The sequence below is a fragment of the Clarias gariepinus genome, chromosome 7 (assembly GCF_024256425.1).
Source record: "Clarias gariepinus isolate MV-2021 ecotype Netherlands chromosome 7, CGAR_prim_01v2, whole genome shotgun sequence".
Lineage (NCBI taxonomy): Eukaryota > Metazoa > Chordata > Actinopteri > Siluriformes > Clariidae > Clarias > Clarias gariepinus.
The window spans coordinates 39,494,945-39,514,138 of record NC_071106.1 but is presented as its reverse complement, the minus strand read 5'-3'; the positions used below and the strand labels follow the sequence as shown (position 1 = coordinate 39,514,138).

Genomic DNA, 19,194 nt, shown 5'->3' with positions numbered 1-19,194 from the left:
GTTAACGGTCCCCATAACGCTCCCTTTGCTCAGCGCCTGGACCTGGGCTGGGTAATCGTGGGGGAAGTATGCCTTAATGCCCATAAGCCTACGGTTAACGTCTATAAAACTCACATGCTCTCCAACGGACGACCATCCTTCCTCGTTCCTTGCCCTAACAACATCAACATCAAAGAAAAACCATACCATGGCGGGGAGCACAAGAGTACCTTCTTAAAACGCAGCTCAAAATCCAGTACAGCAGGAGAAAGACTTTGAGAAAAAGTTTTTGAGCGCACAGAATATGATAACCAGCATGCCTTGTCCTTTGAGGATGAGACGTTCCTAAGGATAATGGAAAAGGAAGTTCACCAGGACAAAAACAATAACTGGGTTGCTCCTCTACCATTTAAGTCACCTCGTTTACCTCTTCCAAATAACAGAGACCAAGCGCTGTCCAGACTCAACTCATTGAGACGCAACTTAACCAAAAACCAACAAATGAGAGAACAGTTCTTAGAGTTCATGGATAAGCTGTTTGAAAACAATCACGCAGAGATCGCTCCAACCATTGATGACAACACAGAGCGCTGGTACCTGCCCATCTTCGGGGTATATTATCCCCAGAAGCCCGATCAAATACGGGTAGTGTTTGACTCTAGTGCAGAGCAATCTGGTGTATCACTTAACTCAGTACTGCTAACAGGCCCGGATCTCAATAACACCCTTCTTGGTGTGCTGATTCGGTTTAGGAAAGAGCTCATTGCTACCACGGCTGACATCCAGCAAATGTTTTATGGATTTCTAGTTAGACCAGACCACAGAGATTATTTGAGGTTCCTGTGGTACAAGGATAATGACCTGTCAAAGGAGGTACAGGAATATCGCATGCGGGTGCATGTTTTTGGGAATAGCCCATCGCCAGCGGTAGCTATCTATTGTCTGCGAAGAGCTATCCGAGAAGGCGAGGCAAAGTTCGGAGCAGACACAAGGCAATTTGTTGAGAGACACTTCTATGTGGATGACGGTCTGATCGCAGTCCCTACTGAGTCTGTAGCCATCGATCTGATCAAGCGCACATGTGCATCCTTAGCCATGTCCAACCTCAGACTCCACAAAATCGCCTCAAATAGTGTCTCAGTTATGCAAGCCTTCAAGCCAGAAGACTTGGCATCTGGCATAAAAGACTTGAGCCTCGGCGACGAAGCCTTACCTGCTCAGAGAAGTCTAGGAATGTGCTGGGACATAAACACTGACTCATTTACATTCAAGGTAGCTGTTAATAACAAACCCTACACCCGCCGAGGGGTTCTCTCAGTAATTAACAGTATCTTTGACCCGTTGGGACTAGCATCGCCAGTGACCATCAAAGGCAGACTCTTGTTACGCGAATTGTCCAATGGAGTACAAGATTGGGATGCTTCTCTCCCTCAAAAAAAATGGACACATGGGAAACGTGGAAAATATCTCTCCAAGATCTGAGCAGCCTCAGAGTACCACGCTGCTATGTGCCAGCCTCCCTTTACAAGTCCACTTACACTGAACTGTGCGTCTTTTGTGATGCTTCAAGTTGGGCTATTGCAGCAGTAGCATACTTGAAGACAGTAGATGCAAAGGGACAATCTGAAGTAGGGTTTGTGCTTGGAAAAGCAAAACTTTCACCACAACCTGAACCCACAGTACCCCGCCTTGAACTCTGTGGAGCAGTTCTAGCGGTGGAGATGGCGGAGCTCATTCTGGATGAACTTGATCACAAGCCAAATGCTGTTAAATTCTATTGTGACAGCAAAGTGGTTCTTGGGTACATCGGCAATGATTCAAAGCGTTTTTATGTCTATGTACATAATCGAGTTCATCGTATACGCCAGTCTACATCCCCTGAACAATGGCATTATGTCACATCAGAGCAGAACCCAGCTGACCTAGCGACCAGGTCAGTACCTGCGTCACAGCTCATGGACACTATGTGGTTTAAGGGACCAGAGTTCCTTTATAAACTACCTGAACCTGAGACACAAAAATCGTTCGAGCTCATCACACCTGAAGTGGATGCTGAAATCCGACAAGTTAATACCTTCATAACACAGGTTCAGGGAAATCGACTCACACCAGAACGCTTCCAACGCTTCTCGAACTGGATCTCACTGGTACGTGGCATTTCCTTCTTGATTCACCAAGCACGTTCTCAATCATCAAGCCACTTGTCAGAGCCCTTATGCAAAGGTTGGCATAAATGCAACAAGCCACGCACTCCAGAGGAGCTGGAGGCGGCCAGTAAGCTTATCTTTCGGTCTGTTCAAAAAGATACCTTCGCTGACGAGTATGCTGCCCTCCATGCCAATCAAACCATTCAGAGCTCTAGCCCCATCGTAGCTCTTGACCCCTATATGGAAGAAGACCTCATCAAAGTTGGAGGCCGCCTTAAGCATGCTTCATTGGACAAAAAGGTGAAAAATCCTATAATTCTCCCAAGTAAGCACCATGTGTCAAAGTTGCTTGTCCTGCACCATCATGTTAAGGTCGTGCATCAAGGAAGACAGTTTACAGAAAGTGCGGTTAGGCAAGCTGGACTGTGGATTGTAGGGTGCAAAAGATTGGTCTCGTCTGTTATCCACCGCTGTGTAATATGCAAGAGACTCAGAGGAAAAGTAGAGACCCAAAAAATGGCAGACCTCCCTCCTGAACGACTCGAAGCATGCCCTCCATTTTCATATGTCGGGTTGGACGTGTTCGGCCCATGGGCAGTGGTCACTCGACGCACACGAGGTGGTGCAGCACAAAGCAAGAGGTGGGCGATACTTTTAACATGTATGACCACAAGAGGCGTACATATCGAAGTAATTGAATCTATGGACGCTTGCAGCTGTATAAACGCAATACGTAGATTCTTTGCTATAAAGGGGCCGGCAAAACAAATGCGATCAGACAGGGGGACTAATTTCATTGCAGCAAGTGTGGAACTTGGCATGGCGGAACCAAACAAGAACCCTCCCAACATTTGCAACTATCTTCGTGACAGCGGTTGCACATGGAAGTTCAACCCCCCACACGCCTCCCATATGGGAGGTGTTTGGGAAAGGATGATTGGGGTAACTCGCAGACTATTGGACTCAATGCTCTTGCAAAACAGATACACTCATCTGACACATAAAGTGCTTTGCACCCTAATGGCTGAGGTATCATCTATAATTAATGCAAGGCCCTTGGTTCCTATTTCATCAGACCCTGCCTCACCATTCCTTCTATGTCCTGCAATGATATTAACACAAAAGCTGCACAATCCCTCTCCACCGGGAGACTTTTGTGGAAAAGACTTGCTCAGAAACCAGTGGAGACAAGTGCAGGCACTAGCCGATGAATTCTGGAGCCGATGGAGAAATGAATATCTCAACACCCTTCAATCAAGGCGCAAGTGGCGTGGTACATGCCGCAATCTGCAAGCAGGCGACATTGTGTTGTTGAAACAAAACCAGGCACCAAGAAATGAATGGACAATGGCCATCATCACAACTACCTTTCCAAGCAGCGATGGAAAGGTCAGAAAGGTCGAAGTGAGGACATCATCCCAAGGAGTCTCAAAGACTTACTTACGTCCCATTTCTGATGTTGTTCTGCTCTTAGAAAGTGAAGAGACTGATAAGAAGTAGTAGTGGCAGCAGTGATGCCAGACGGGGAGTGTTCTGCCCCAAGTCGAATATTTTCTGTACATTCTTTATCTGCATTTTATTTTGAAGGGGGTAATTTGTGGTTGCAAGGCATTGTGGGAAGCAGAAGCTATAATAAGTTTGAGAAAGAGAGAATCATCGAGTCGAAAGCCTGTCTATTCATGTCTGAACATCCCCCTCTTGTGACCTAAATCTTTATTTACACCATCGAGAGCAATGGCTGTAAGTTTATTTTATGTTTGGTTCATTGTGTACTTTAGAAGTAGCTGGTTTAGAGATCGTTTTGTGAACGTTTTGTGAATGTGTTTGTTCCAGGAATTAGCTTTGTCCCATAGGCTGGTTTTGCTTAGAGATGTTTATTAGCATAGACATTAAGCGAATCTAATTTGCATATGAAAGGATCGCTAAAGTGGCTGTTTAGCTTTTGAAACAGCTAAAACATCTTTCTTACATGTTTTTTACTATTAGTCATTTGTTTTGGTACATTTATTTCACATGTTAAGTAGCTAAAGGTATGTTTATTTTTCTGCTTGTTTTTAGTTTCACTCAACTTTTTCATTGAGCTATTCAAGCTACAATTACAAAGAATTGTAAGCTGTCAAGAAGACTGTAATAAAGGAGTAAGACACTCAGTTCCTGGCTCACGAAAACTGAGTTTGGCTTGCTGTTGACCTACGTTAACATACACAGTGTATCCAACACGTAGTGATAACAGTATAATGATGATTGGCTGATATTGACTGCACTCATGTTGCAATAAAGGCACCATCTGAGAATGAATTTGCTTTCATTAACCGAAAATATTTTCATTCTTTGAACGTGCAGATCATATGTGATGCGCATATGTCTCTGACAAATGTAGTTGCGAGATGGCCTGGGTCAACTCATGATTCCTACATTTTGTCCAACAGCAGTGTAGGGAACAGACTGCAAACAGAAGCTGTGCGTGATGGATGGCTTCTTGGTAAGTCGGCAGGAATGCGCATGTAATTGTAATTGAGTAATGATGCAAATGTGTTTAAAGCATACCTTTTAAAATGTTTTTTCTTTTTGGTATAATTATAATCTCCAATGATAAACAAACCCACACTTATTTTTATATTTTTAATGCAAAATTTCACATCAATGCAAATTTTGAGGAAACAAAACATGTTTTATAGCGTTTAAAAATTAAGTGAAATATTATATTGAATCAATATTGCCCTGGAAAAAAACAAAAAGCTATCTGAAGGGTATATTACAAGCATGTACTTTCTTTAAAGTATTTTTATAATATTGTTTCTAATTGTTACCTCTGCCTAGCACTTGAAATGTTATATTAATTGTCCTATTGTATTTACCTTCATTGTTTTGTTATATTTCCTTTTAAAAAATTGTAAATGTTTTACCTCTCAGGAGACAGTGGTTATCTCCTTAGAACGTGGCTGCTAACTCCACTAACTAGACCCCAAACTGAACAAGAACGGCGTTATAACGAGAAGCATTGCCAGGCGCGTTTAGTGGTCGAACGCACTATTGGTCTGCTAAAAGGACGCTGGAGGTGCTTGGATACGTCTGGTGGCACAGTATTGTACACCCCTACAAAGGTTTGCCGCATTGTGGTGGCTTGCGCAGTGTTGCACAACATTGCTCAAAAGAAAGGTATACCTGTTCCATCGAACGCCCATCCTGAAGATAATGAACCTGACCCTGGCCCTCCTAATGCAGTGCATAATGCTATGGCAATACAGCGGCGTATAAATGTAATAAATGCAATGTAAAAAGGCAAGTGAATTCAAACTTTTTATTTTTTCACAAGTTCTTTAAGTGAACCACTTATTTCTGACAAAATAGTTTTTATTTCTTTCAGTTCGGAACACACCGCATTAACAGCATGAACCATGTGACGTTGGGTCTGCATGACTTCTTCTGTCAGTGCATGCCTTGAGTTACCAGCGCTCGGTGGTGGCACAAAGGATGATGATGATGCACTGGATTGCGCACAGGATGGGGTTGCTTGGGCATTTGATGATGGCGGCACACTGGACGTTGGTGGAGGCACACAAGATGCCGGTGGTGGCACACAGGATGGTGGTGGAGGCACACAGGATGGCGGCGGCGGTGGCACGTAGGATCTAAGCCTACATCCCTTGTCTACCCCACCTGATCATTCCAGGATTAACTTTTCCTTTAATCATTAAAAAATGTTTAATTAAAGGTTGTATTGCATATATGTAAATGTGTGAAATAAAATGTGCACTTGATGACTTGCTTTTGTCTTTTTAAGTTACATTTTTTGCATATGAATAAACAGGAAAATTTACTATTTTAATAAACGTATATCTTATGGACAGCTGCATCTATTGCTAGATTTGTCACTTGGATATTTTAGGACTTTCCACTCCCGTGGAATTTGAATTGGTTGATTTAAATTATCCACAATAAAAAAGCAGAATTTTAAACAGACAAAAACTTATATAATGTGTAGATAAATCAATTACTTACCATCGTCACCGCAAATCACATCCGTATCACCTTGGAATTCTGGAAGAACTCCACTTAATCCTGTTTCCCCTATAATCGTGCCCACCCTTGCATCAAAGGCTCAGAGGTCAGTGATTTCTTGACCACCACCAGTTGTTACGAGACTGCGCCTGTGTGCACATATTCTTTTTTTAACGACTACTTTTAAGTCTGACAATTTTTTTTTTTGTCTCTTGGACTGTGCGAGGCACCGAGGTACATCTTTCTTTTATTTAAAAGTTTTTTTTTTTTTGCTTTTCGTTTCTGTTTTTCCATTTTTAGTCAAACAGATCAATGACAATTATCGGTGGTATTAATATGCAGGGAGATCATACATATTCAAAATAGGCGGTCTTAACCTCCAAATATGGTTATTTCAGGAGGAGATTGGGGTAAGCTTTAAGCACGTGCACCTGCGCACAATATTCAGATAATTGTGATTTATAAAGCGAACCTTGCACCTAGGTTTTATAAATCTGAAAACTTTTGTGCGTACGCAAATTCTGCCTTATGCGCGTACGCACACTTTAAGAATGAAATCTACGCAAAGTTTTATTCATGAGGCCCCAGGTACGATCGACTGAGAGAGACAAACACACACAGATGCACAGGCATGATGTCTGAAGATTTCTGTTTGTTCTGAGCAAAAAAAAAAGCCAATTTGAAGCAGTGCCACGTCCCGAACATTAAAAAAGTCATTAACTCTTAGGGCTCTTTTTTTTCTTTGCAAGTGTTTTTGTAAATAAAATTATATTGTAGCAACTCAGAAAAAAATATGTACACAAACAGTAAACGGTTTTCTAACAAGCATTTTTTTTTGCACTGCAATAGCTCTTGTGTCCCTGATTTCTGGGCCCACTAAAAGCTTTACATTGGTGGAGGACGCTGGCACAAAACATGGACCCTGGGGCATCTTGGGCACCTGCTGGAAACGAGTATCCAACAGCAGACACTACTACAACAGCTCACTCAAGGTCTGCAAAGCGCAACCGTTGAACTTACCCGAATCCAGCAGTGTGGCGGACAAGATATAGCCCTCCCAGACCCAAGGAAGGATGCCGACATCTGCTGTCAAAGCTGACTTCCCATGACGACCTCGAGGCATACCTTTAAACTTTTGGAAGAACAGCGAAGCTTAAGGGATGACTGAAACATGAGTGGAGCAATATTTTAGTCCCTCTTCTCACAGGGAAAACCCAAAGTGTTTACTTCACCCTCCCGGCGGATGAACACAGAGGATTATAAGTTATAAAAGACCGAGAATTTGGGCCACTGGGGATTGCCTAGCACACAGGCTGCTTTCGTGTTTCACTGCTGGGTTTATGACTCTCAAATCCCTCAGCACGCACAGCTCGACAAACTGCCAAAGATCGCCTACTGTTGGCTACATCCGGAAATTCTGTCATCCAGGGAAGTCACAGAGCAAGTAATCAAAGACAGAGTAATGCACGCCCTGCCGAGAGAAGACAGAAAAGCCATAGGCATGCGAGCCTGTCCCCCCTCCGTCAAATGACCGAGGCACAGTACATAGGGTACAGAATTGAACGCGGCCTGTTAAAACCACAGAAGAAAAAGGTTGAAGCAGTCCGTAAGTACCCGCGGCCAACATAAAAAAAAAGGTAAGTGCCTTTTTGGCGAGCTGCTACAGACGTTTTGTACCTAATTTTCCCTCTATTGCAGCACCTCTGTCTAGCTTTCTAAAAAAGGGTCTTCCATAAAAAAATACACTAAAAACAAGAGGCAGAGACAGCATTTAAACAGCTGAAAACACATTTTACTAGCTTCCCTGTCTTCCAGAACCGCGACATTGACTGGCCGTTCATCAAGCACACAGACGCATCAGAAATAGAGCTTGGGGCCGTCCTTTCACAAGAACTCAGTGGAGATGAACACCCAATCTTGTATGTGAGTAGTTAACTTTTATCAGCAGAACACTGATGAAAGTTTCGTGAACTTACGCTAATATGCTACTATAGAGTGAGAGGCCCTTGCCATTAAGTGGGCTGTGGAGGAGCTAAATTTTATTTAACCGGGCGGAAATTTACGTTGGTCACAGACCATGCCCTTCTGCTGTACAGTGGTTGGCAAGGGCTAAAGATACTAATGTAGAAACTACATCACACGCTGGTTTTTCTGACTGCAATATTTCTCCTTCAGTTCAACACAGATCCAGGGTACAACATGAAAATGCTGTACTGAGACGACGAAAATGCTGTAAATGTATTGAGACGACACGAACTCATTTTTTCGACAAAGATAAGCTCGAGGCTGAGGGGGTGGTGCAGTGACGACGAGCTCATAGCCAGTGCACCCCATAGAAAAGCATCTTCTCACTCGTATAGAAAACACTGTACACCAAACTCAGTTAGCACTTTGGACAGCTACCGACAAGCTTGGACAACGCCGCTGCGTGCGTCAAGTCCGCAATGCAATATCTCTCATTTCCTTGATGTCAAGGCCCACAAAAAGCTTTACAGGTCCTGATTTTACATTTTGTCTGCTTTGCAAAAGCTGTCCTCTCTGTGATCTGTGTAAATTATGACTAAAACAAAGCTGCTAGTATCGGTTCATATCAGCAGCTTCGTGATCAAATGGGAGATTAAAAGTGAAAATGTGCACCAGAAATAGCAGCTTTATTTCATTGATAAAATACTCAGATTACAAAAAACAACACAGAACAACGCATTGTATCTGTAAATGGCTAAAATGTGGCTGTAAATAAGTCTTTTAGTAAATGTAACATTTTTGTGTCAGCCCGTGCTGCATACTCTTTTATCTCCAAAAGAGAGGGACTTCCCGTACATGTCATAAGCACTCTCACAACCTCCTATCTCTCCTGAGAAGCCCTGGATTAGGGCTTTTAAAAACATTATTACATCTCGTTGTGCGGCTCTCCAACCTGTACCACATAACACATATTATGTTCTCTAGTGGAGTTTGGCGTTCCGCAGGGTTCAGTTTTAGGTCCACTGCTTTTTTCCCTTTACATGCTTCCTCTGGGCAACATAATCCGTAAGCATGGTATTAGTTTTCATTGTTATGCTGATGATACACAGTTATATGTCTCAGCAAAACCTGATGAGAAAAAACAGCTTACTAAAATTGAGCAATGTGTGCAGGACATAAGAAATTGGATGCTAATTAACTTCCTTCTGCTAAATCCGGATAAGACAGAAGTTCTAGTCATAGGACCGCATACAGCTAGGAGTAAAATTTTAGATCATACCGTAACTTTAGATGGCCTTTCTGTTCCATCAAATGCAACAGTGAAAGACCTTGGTGTGATTATTGATTCCAGCCTTTCATTTGAAGCACATGTAGATAATATTACCAGGATAGCATTCTTTCACCTCAGAAATATTGCCAGAATAAGAAATTTATTGTCGCTAAACGACGCAGAAAAACTAGTTCATGCTTTTATCACCTCTAGGTTGGACTATTGTAATGCCTTACTGTCTGGTTGTTCAGCTAGATGCATAAATAAGCTTCAGCTAGTCCAGAATGCAGCAGCGAGAGTCCTCACCAGAACCAGAAGATATGAGCACATCACCCCTATCTTATCTTCACTCCATTGGCTCCCTGTGAAATTTCGCATTGATTTTAAAATACTACTCTTGACATATAAAGCATTAAATGGTCTCGCGCCGCAGTACCTGAGCGAACTGCTAGTGTCTTACGATCCGCCACGCCTACTTCGATCAAAGGATGCAGGCTGCTTGTCAGTACCGCGTATTATGAAAAATACAGCTGGGGGCAGAGCTTTTTCTTACAAAGCCCCAAAGTTATGGAATAGTCTTCCAAATAGTGTTCGGGACTCAGACACAGTCTCAGTGTTTAAGTCCAGGCTAAAAACCTATTTATTTAGCCGAGCATTTTTATAAATAGATCTGCCATAGGTAAAGGAGCAGATCTGGGGGACTCATGGACGTAGAGTATTATGGTGAACTGGTATGTTTGGATGCTGTCTTCCTCACTCTAATTGATCACTCAGGTTTGCTGACGGTGAGGTGATTGTTTGCTTTACATGTCAGGAAGCCCTCATGTTTGTGTTTCCTTCTGGCTCTCCCTTTTAGTTATGCTGTCATAGTTAGTCCTGCCGGAGTCTCTGCTTGCACGCTACAGTTAATATACATTCACATTATACATTGTGTGACTGTGACCATACCTAACTGCCATCTCTCCTCTTCTTCTCTTTCCCCCCCTCTTTCTTTTTCCTCTCTCCTCCTGTCCCCCCCTTTCACTCTTTCTCTCTCTCTCTGTCGAGCTACACATGTCGTTCCTGAGCTGCCAGTGATCCAGACTCCCTCTGCCCTCCGGACCTGTCTGACCCATCCTGGTGCCCCGCTTCTGGCTGAAGATCTCGTCACATGGATGCCCTGTGTGTCTCTCTGGGATGCGTCTGGTGTCTGGGAATGATTCTCTCTACCTAGAAAATGGTTCTGGCCTTGACTGGTGTTGGCAACTGTTTCTCTGGGGATTTGACAGTTCGATAGTTCATGACTGGAACTTCTTACAAGTCTACCTGGGTCTTCAATAACTACCTGGACTCCATATTAACATCAATTAACATCAGCTATTTTAGCTGAACTGCCTCCCACCCTACACACTGTATAAATGCAGATCATTTACTGCTATCTGTTTCACCCAAATGAGGATGGGTTCCCTGTTGAGTCTGGTTCCTCTCAAGGTTTCTTCCTCTTACCATCTCAGGGAGTTTTTCCTTGCCACTGTCGCCCTCGGCTTGCTCACCAGGGACAAACTGACCATTTTGATTCATACAAATTCACATTTCATACAAACCTAAATAATTCTTTTGACTATGTAAAGCTGCTTTGCGGCAATGAAAATTGCTAAAAGCGCTATACAAATAAAATTGAATTGAATTGAATTGAATGTTATGTTACATAATACATTTGAAACACCACCCTCCCAGTAACTCCTTTAATGATCCAAACATAAATAAATGGCTATGAGCAAGGTCAGGATTCTATGTGGGATGAACAGTTGAGTTCCTGTAGCAATCCTGAATGATTGCTGGTACAGTTCTCACACATATACAGTATGCGTCTCTTTTGCCATTTTTTGGCAAGTTATCACCTTATTTTTAATAATGACCAACTATCAAAAAGTCTTAGAACATGGTATCTTCCTCTGTGATCTCATGTACATGAGTAACTGTGAGTAACACTTGTTTATTCAGTTCAAAACCAGTTCTGAGCTGCCAGCCGGAGCTATCTCTGCTCTTCAGGACTGTTTGAGAACACTGACTGGAACATGTTTAGGGAGGCTGCAACTTACGTTGACTTTACTGCACGGATAATGTCACTGGCTCCAAGAACATCATCTAACAACCCAACCAGAAACTGGGGATTACTGCGAAGGGCATACAAGCCATCACAAACTACATAATGACATCACCTGCCTATGACAGTGATGGCTCCCTTCCAGATGCACTGAACAACTTCTATGCCCGATTCGACATGCAGAACGACATGATGGCGGGGAAGACCACCACTCCTACCAATGATCAGGTGTTCTGTCTCACCATGGCAGATGTGAGGAAAACTCTATGCATTGTCCTAACCATTCAATGGACGACACCATCTCCATCACACTCCATCTGGCCTTCATTCACTTAGGCAATAAGGCCAATGAGGATGCCTATGTTCGAATGCTGTACATAGATTTCAGCTCATCATTAAACACTATCATCCTCAACATCTGATCGGTAAGCTGAGCCTGTTGTGCCTAAACACCTCCCTCTGTAAATGGATCATGGACCAGAAGGCCTTAGTTAGTACAGATGAGGAACTGCACCTCCAGCACCACCACACTGTGTACTGGGGCCCTTCAAGGCTGTGTGTTCAGTCCCTTGCTGTTCACACTGCTGACTTATGACTGCGTAGCTACACACAGTCCGAATCACATCACCAAGATTGCTGATGACATAATATGTTTTTGTCAACAATACAAAGGATATGGTTGTTGACTTTAGGAGGACACAGAGTGAACGTTCTCCGCTGAGCATCAATAGGTCCCCTGTGGAGATTGACCACAGCACCAAATTTCTGGGTGTCCACCTGGAGAAGAACCTCACCTGGTCCCTCAACACCAGCTTTCTGCACAAGAAAGCCCAACAGTGTCTTTTCTTCCTGAAAAGGCTGAGGAAGGCCCAGCTCCCACCACCGATCCTTCTATAGAGTCACTAGCGAAAACATCCTGAGCAGTTTCATCACTTTCTGGTTTGGGTATTGTGCCATCTTGGACCGCAAGACACCACAGCAGATAGTAAAGACAGCAGAGAAGATCATTGGGGTCCCTCTTCCCTCTTTTGAAGACATTTACACCACATGCATCCGCAAAGCCACCAGCATTGTGACTGATCGAACACACCTATTACACACACTCTTCACCCTTCTGCCATCTGGAAAAAGGTACCACAGCATTCGAGCACACACATCCAAACTGTGTAAAAACTTTTTTCCACAAGCCATCCATCTCCTCAACAAAAGCGGATGTACTGATAAAGCACAGACACACACACGCCCACACACACACACACACACACACATGTGCACTTTATGTTGTCTCTTTTGTAAAAAGGAAATGTATATAGTTATCTCTTTATTTTAAAATGTCAATCAGTCTTGTCCCAGCTAGCCAGCTAATTCTCTTAGTTTTTTCATATTTATTGATGTTGTATGTAGCACCTTGGACCTGGAGGAGGGTTGTTTCGTTTCACTGTGTACTAGACTGTATATGGTTAAAGTACCAATAAAATCCTACTTGATTTGACTTAAATACACATATATCTCTCGTGCATTCTCATAGTCACTACCACCGCCTAGCAGTTGTTTCCAATATATTTCAACAAATCCGGGGAAAGGTTTCAGGCCACCCTGTACAGGATTAGTAAATATAGAAAATGAATGAGTGAGAGTTTCTAGTTTATTGCATTACTGCAAAAATAATTAATTTATTAAATAATTTCAATTGTACAGTGTACAGTCATTGGTTTGTATTTATGTTAGGTCGTTTAAGACATGTCCTCACTAAATACATCAAGTTAAAGTCTGTGAACAAATATGTATATAATCTTAATGATTTTATAAAATAAAAAGTTAACAAATAAATATTAGTATATAAAAAATGTTATTTGTTGAATGGTGCTTCTGTTATTTTTGTGAATATAAATTATTTTTGCTTTTTTGTGTTAAACTTAAATGTCTGGAAAAATAATATGAAATCAGCTTAAAATAACGTTACTTACAAATTTCATTACAAAATAAAGTCAGATTAACACGAATATAAATACATATACATTATACATATTATTTTGATAAAATCTCACAGATGTAATATACGCTAATGACACAACTGTGTCACCAGGTGTCACTCTAAGAGTTTTTGAGCAGTAAAGGGAGTAATTTAGAGGAATGAGTCTTACAGTGGGAGGTAATAATTGAAGGTAATATAGGTGACTACTGAGGATGGTTTAAGTCTCATGTGTCCCACCCTGCAAAACCTAACTTCATTCTATTGTATTGAGTTTGGTGGCACGGTGGCTTAGTGGTTAGCACTGCCGCCTCGTACCTCCAGGTTCAATTCCCCTCTCGGGGTCTGTGTGCTAGAGTTTGCAAATTTTCGCCATGCTTGGTGGGTTTCCTCTTGGTGGGTAACAACTTAAATATTAAAAATGTAAAAAATGTTGAATGAAAACTCTGATCCGGATGCCTCTGCTCAGAGCAACTTATTTTGAATTTTAAAGTTCAGTGTTAAAAATACAGTAGCTGCTTTGAGTTTTTTTTTTTTTAAACCTCCTTTTGCCCATCTGTCCTCAGCCCACCTGCACTTGCACTCTTGTCAGGTTGAATACGACAATAAATAAAAAGGTTCCTCTTGTGATAGCGTGTGACTGAGCAGCTTTGCTGTGAGTGACGGCCTGTGGGGTTGTGAGGCCCTAGACTACATCATGAAAACAGGACCCACTGGTGTAAATAACTGACATAGCAATTTCACTAGTTTGGAGAAAGCACATAAAATGACAATATTTAAGTGTATTAATGTGCATTAAGTATAAATTATTCAACATAAAATACATTTAAACAAGTTTGCAAGCAAATATATGTACAAATGTGCTTGAAACGGTAAACAAAATAGATGTACATAAAACAAATAAAAAGTACAAGTACTAATACTATACAGTTGCGATAAATCATGCATTATGTATAGCAGAACTTGGCGTTAGTTTGAGCTTGCTTTTCTTTCTCTGCTTTTCTCCTTTTCGTTTTTTCGGCTCCAGAAAGATACTGTTTGGTTGCCATGTCATTTCAAATAAAAATAACACCAGTGAGCATCGCATAAATTGAAAATTGCACATTGTGAGAGGCAATACACACATCAGTTAAATCCATATTACCATGAAGATTAAAATATCAGAAACTTTATTTTTGACAGCACCTTTTCTGTCATATCACTGCCTAATAAGCCATGAGATATTAATAAATAGTAAGGGCATATATAAAGGGGGACATTTTAGTAAATTTTTTGACTTTCCATCAAATTGTGAATATTTTGAAGAGATATAATGGAATCTGTATCCACGAATACTATAATCTTTCCGGCTGTCCAGGTTCCCTTTTAAAAAGCTACAATAGATGCTTCGCGAAAACGCTATGGGAACATCTTTCTGTGTTGCCGGTTGTGAAGCATGTGTGTATTAAACACGCCAAATCTTGGCATATACAACCTCAGTCAAGTGACGTCATCTGATGAAGCGTATTTCTCGTTGCAAGACGCTAACGACAGATGCCTCCCTTATGATGGCCTCTTAGATGGCCATCCAGCCCAAGGGAGCTGGAGAGGCCATCTTCTCGCGTGGCACATTAATTGCCTCGAAGCGATGGTTTAATTTCAGGCCCTGAAAAACTTCCTCCAGCAGTTAAGAGGCTACCATGTCCTAGTGCGAATGGACAACACTACGGAAGTCTCATTCGCGGGAGCGAACTGTGCTCACACCGCTTGAATAAGCTAGCGCACTAGGTTCTGCTTTGGGCATCGGACGATTTCCTGTCCCACAGGGCAATTTACATTCCAGGGCACATGAAGTTAGGAGCTTGTGATCTTATGCCCTCAAGGTGAGGGTATTTGAAAGTGGTGCACGGCAAAACATGTAGACCCAGTCCACTGCCGAATTGTTTCAGTTCTGCAACAGAAGTTGTCCTCGGGCTTATGCCCTAGTCCCCTTAGAATGTACGTAGCCGCTATTTTGGCTTGTCGTGTTCTGACTGATGGGGTCTGGTTGACACCCCTTCCAAACCACTAGAGTCAGTGCCTGTCTGGGTTCTGACCCTGAAGATGTTTTTTTCTTGCAGTTACTTCTTTCAAGAGAATTGGAGATCTGCAGGCTTCCCCTCCTGCCTAGACTTTGCCCCTGGGCTAGTCAGAGCTATTTTGCATCCTCACCCTACCTATTTTTATTCTTGACCATGCACCCAGTTTTCCTTGGAGCCGTCTGTCCTCCGCCTTTTACAGCTCCGGAGCAGGAAAAGTTTCAATTACTGTCTTCAGTACGCACTCTTTATATTTATGTCCACAGTGTCCGACAGTGGTATTTTCGTTCCCATTTCACGCAGCATCGAGTGTAGCTTTTGAAAGAGAACGTCTCGGGTTACTTTACTGTAACCCTGTTCCCTGAAAAAGCGGGAACGAGATGCTGCACTCCAATGCCGCAATGCTTGCGTGACTGGATGGCCTTTCAGACAAAATTGATCTAAGGAATGCTTCCGGTTAACTCCTATTTATAACCTGCAGGTGCATTTCATCAGATGACGTCACCTGATATATGGCAAGATTTGGCGTGTTTGATACACACATGCTTCACAACCAGCAACACAGAAAGATGTTCCCATAGCGTTTTCATGCAGCATCTCGTTCCTGCTTTTTCAGGGAACAGGGTTACAGTAAAGTAACCCGAGATGTTCTCCCAGTACAGTATATCGCAAGCGTTGTTATTCAAATTAGTATGTGGTCTTTCTGTGTATGTTTTATTTATACTGTTCTTTTGTGTTTGTTATCATTTTCATCAATTTGTTATTTATTCATTATACAGAGCTATTTTTTTATTTAAAATGGGTTTTTTTTTTTTTTTACTTACCGTTGATTTAAATTGTGTCATGTTTAATGGGTCTATGTGTTGCGAGTACAACTATATGTCTATGTATTCACAGTCTATTTTGGTAAGAAGGAGACACTTTTAATAACGTGCGCAAAGCCCTTGTCGTAAGGTGGGGCCCTAGAATTTAATAGGGTCTTTGGCAGTGTTTCAGGAACATCTCCAAGATTTCTAAAAGAAATGGAAAAAATGTAGAAAGTGATGATACTGAATGGATGGTTGATCATCTACAGTACATACAGCGTCTGAACATAATTCAATCACGGCCTACAAATCTCAGCAGAGGTGCCAAGCAAATGAGTTTTGTGTCTGAATAAAGTGTTTATGATTGTAGTTTCATTTGTTTATTCATTTATTTATTTTATATTAATAAGTAAGCAATAGTGAAAAGGTTAAAGCTGAAAATAATCTGCTGATCTTTAATGTAATCAGTGATATTATTATTATTTGAGGTTGAAGTCCATACATGTCTGTCTGTTTTCCTGTACAGCAGAACTCTCTGTCTAACTTAATACAAAGAAATCACATTCTGTAAGGTTGAGTATCTTACACCTTGTTTACACTAAGTTCACTAACACTTCTTTCATCGTCAGCCAAATACACTCCCTGTTCGGTAATCAGAGAGTGAATTACAAATGAGAAATGGAAAAAGGAGCACATAACTGTTTATAACAACATTTTACTCAACATTTTTTTTTTTCATTTATGGTGCTGTTTGACTTTAATTCTAGTTTAAATTCTATTATGCCAGTTTTGTGCGATGCCGTGACAAATTCTGGCTGGACATACAGACAGACAAAAATGTTTCTGAGACTAATTTCGGGTCCTCCAATGTATGAAACGTAAAGTTATCATTAATGAGAGATTTGTGACCAATATACAGGTAAAACATTTCTTTTATTTATATAGAAAATATTTTCATAGTAGGTTCAGGATAGCATAAACGCTTAGTGGTTAGCTCTGTCACTTTGCACCTCCAGGGTCTGGGTTTGATTCCCATCACTTTGTGCATGTTCTGCCCATGCTTGATGGGTTTTCTCTGGGTTCTCTGCTTTTCTCCCACAGTCCAAAGACATCCATATTAGGCTAATTGGTGTTCCCAAATTGCCTGAAGTGTGTTAAGGCCATAAGATGGATTGGCACCTTGTCCAGGGTATACCCTGCCTTGGGTTAGGGTTAGACTGCCCTCAGTCTTATGGGATATGCTCTAGAATAGGTTCTTGGAATTAAGGTAGAACTCTCTGCCTAACTTAGTAATACAAAGAAATAAATTTTTTAAAAGTTAAATATCTTACACTTTGCATCACTCAAGAAGAAACTGCATTTGATAATGTCTGTAAGTACTACATATTATTAATTTTAGGTTGCCACTTGTGCCACAAATGTGGTGGTCCACATGTGAAAAGTGTTGTAAGTCCCTCAGTGCTGAAAGTAAAATTAACCACTCAACAAAAAAGAAAAAAATTCTCCAAACAATATTTGTATTATTGTTGAATATAAACAAAAAGCAACATCTTTAAGAACACAGGTAAAAAAAAATCATTTAGGTTAATAAGGAAAATGAGCATAACATGAAGATTTTAATAATTAATGAAGTCACTTTGCTGTGAATACGTAAAGAACACTGTACACTACTTCTGTCAAGTTCAAAACAGACTCTGTCATCTCTCCATTTTCTCCAGTGGTTCTCTCTCACTGACTGGATATCAGGGTGTGTTCTATCGTCAAACGTGAAAGTGTTGCATGTATAGAACCTATTCCTTGCTGGGGTATTTCATTTGGGCTCAAGGCTGTTTAAGCTGCACAAGTGAACCTCCTTTTGCTCACAAGTATCACTCTTGTGCTCACTAATTTTGGTATTATTCTATTGCCATATGGAGAGAACATGTATAAAAAAAGTAAACTCACACTCAGGGTGCCTAAGAATATCAATTTACACCACCACCACCACCAACAATAACAACAACAACAACAACAAATAATAATAATAATAATAATAATAATAATAAGTAGACGTTTGTAAGAAGTTACAAATAGCAGGAACAGGAATAATAATATACAGTAACAAATAAACTCCATAATTAAATCAGAACATTTGTGAATGCATGAACATTTTTAAATAATTATAATAAAGTACAATAAAAAAAAAAATCAATAATAATTGAGTACATTGTGTGATGTGTGACTAATTCTTCCTGAGAGAGATTTTCAGGTAAAATCACCTGATTAGAAAAAGAGAGAACTTAGTGAAAGGTTGTACATTTTATAATCTGTCATTATTTCACATATTTATTTATTTACTCACGTCCAGTAACAGACAAAGTTCAGTCTGTCATTGCAGTTTCGGTTCTCAAAGGTGTTTGTTTTGTTGTTGAGAGATCCACACTGGTAAGATGGAGGTGGACATGAGGACACTGAGGTTACACCTCCCAGCTTCTCCCCGCTCACCCACAACCATATACCATTGATGAAGCGCAGGCCAATCCACACGCTCTCTGTCTGCGTCTGCGCCGTCTCCAGATTTAGCTGCCGCAGGCTCGTCTCAGAGGTCACAGAGGCCAAACCAGTGTATTTAGTCCTGCAGTACTCCCGAGCTTCACCCCAGGTCATCTTCTCCTGCACCAGGATCAGGTACCGATAACAGTAGAACCTCCGGCTGTCAGTGCAGGCATAAGGTATCCACAGTCCTTGATAATTATAGGTACAACAGTAATAATATGAATAATACGGTGAGCCACCAAACCAATTTCGAAAAGATAAAGGTTCTCCATCAGACCATCCCCAGGTACCTAATAGTTTATTTAATCCGATCCATCTCTCATACGTATCACCATCAGAATGTAAAAGTCGATTGTTTTCCTCTATAGTGGTGAT

The 19,194-nt window shown here is 41.3% G+C and overlaps 1 protein-coding gene across 1 annotated transcript; it reads right to left on the bottom strand.

The window, feature by feature from the left end:
• Nucleotides 1-18,621: 18,621 nt before the first annotated feature.
• Nucleotides 18,622-18,930, bottom strand: LOC128527665 (struthiocalcin-1-like). The gene has a single exon (XM_053500127.1). The coding sequence runs from the start codon at nt 18,928-18,930 to the stop codon at nt 18,622-18,624; it is 309 nt and encodes a 102-aa protein (XP_053356102.1).
• Between the last annotated feature and the right edge of the window lie 264 nt (nt 18,931-19,194).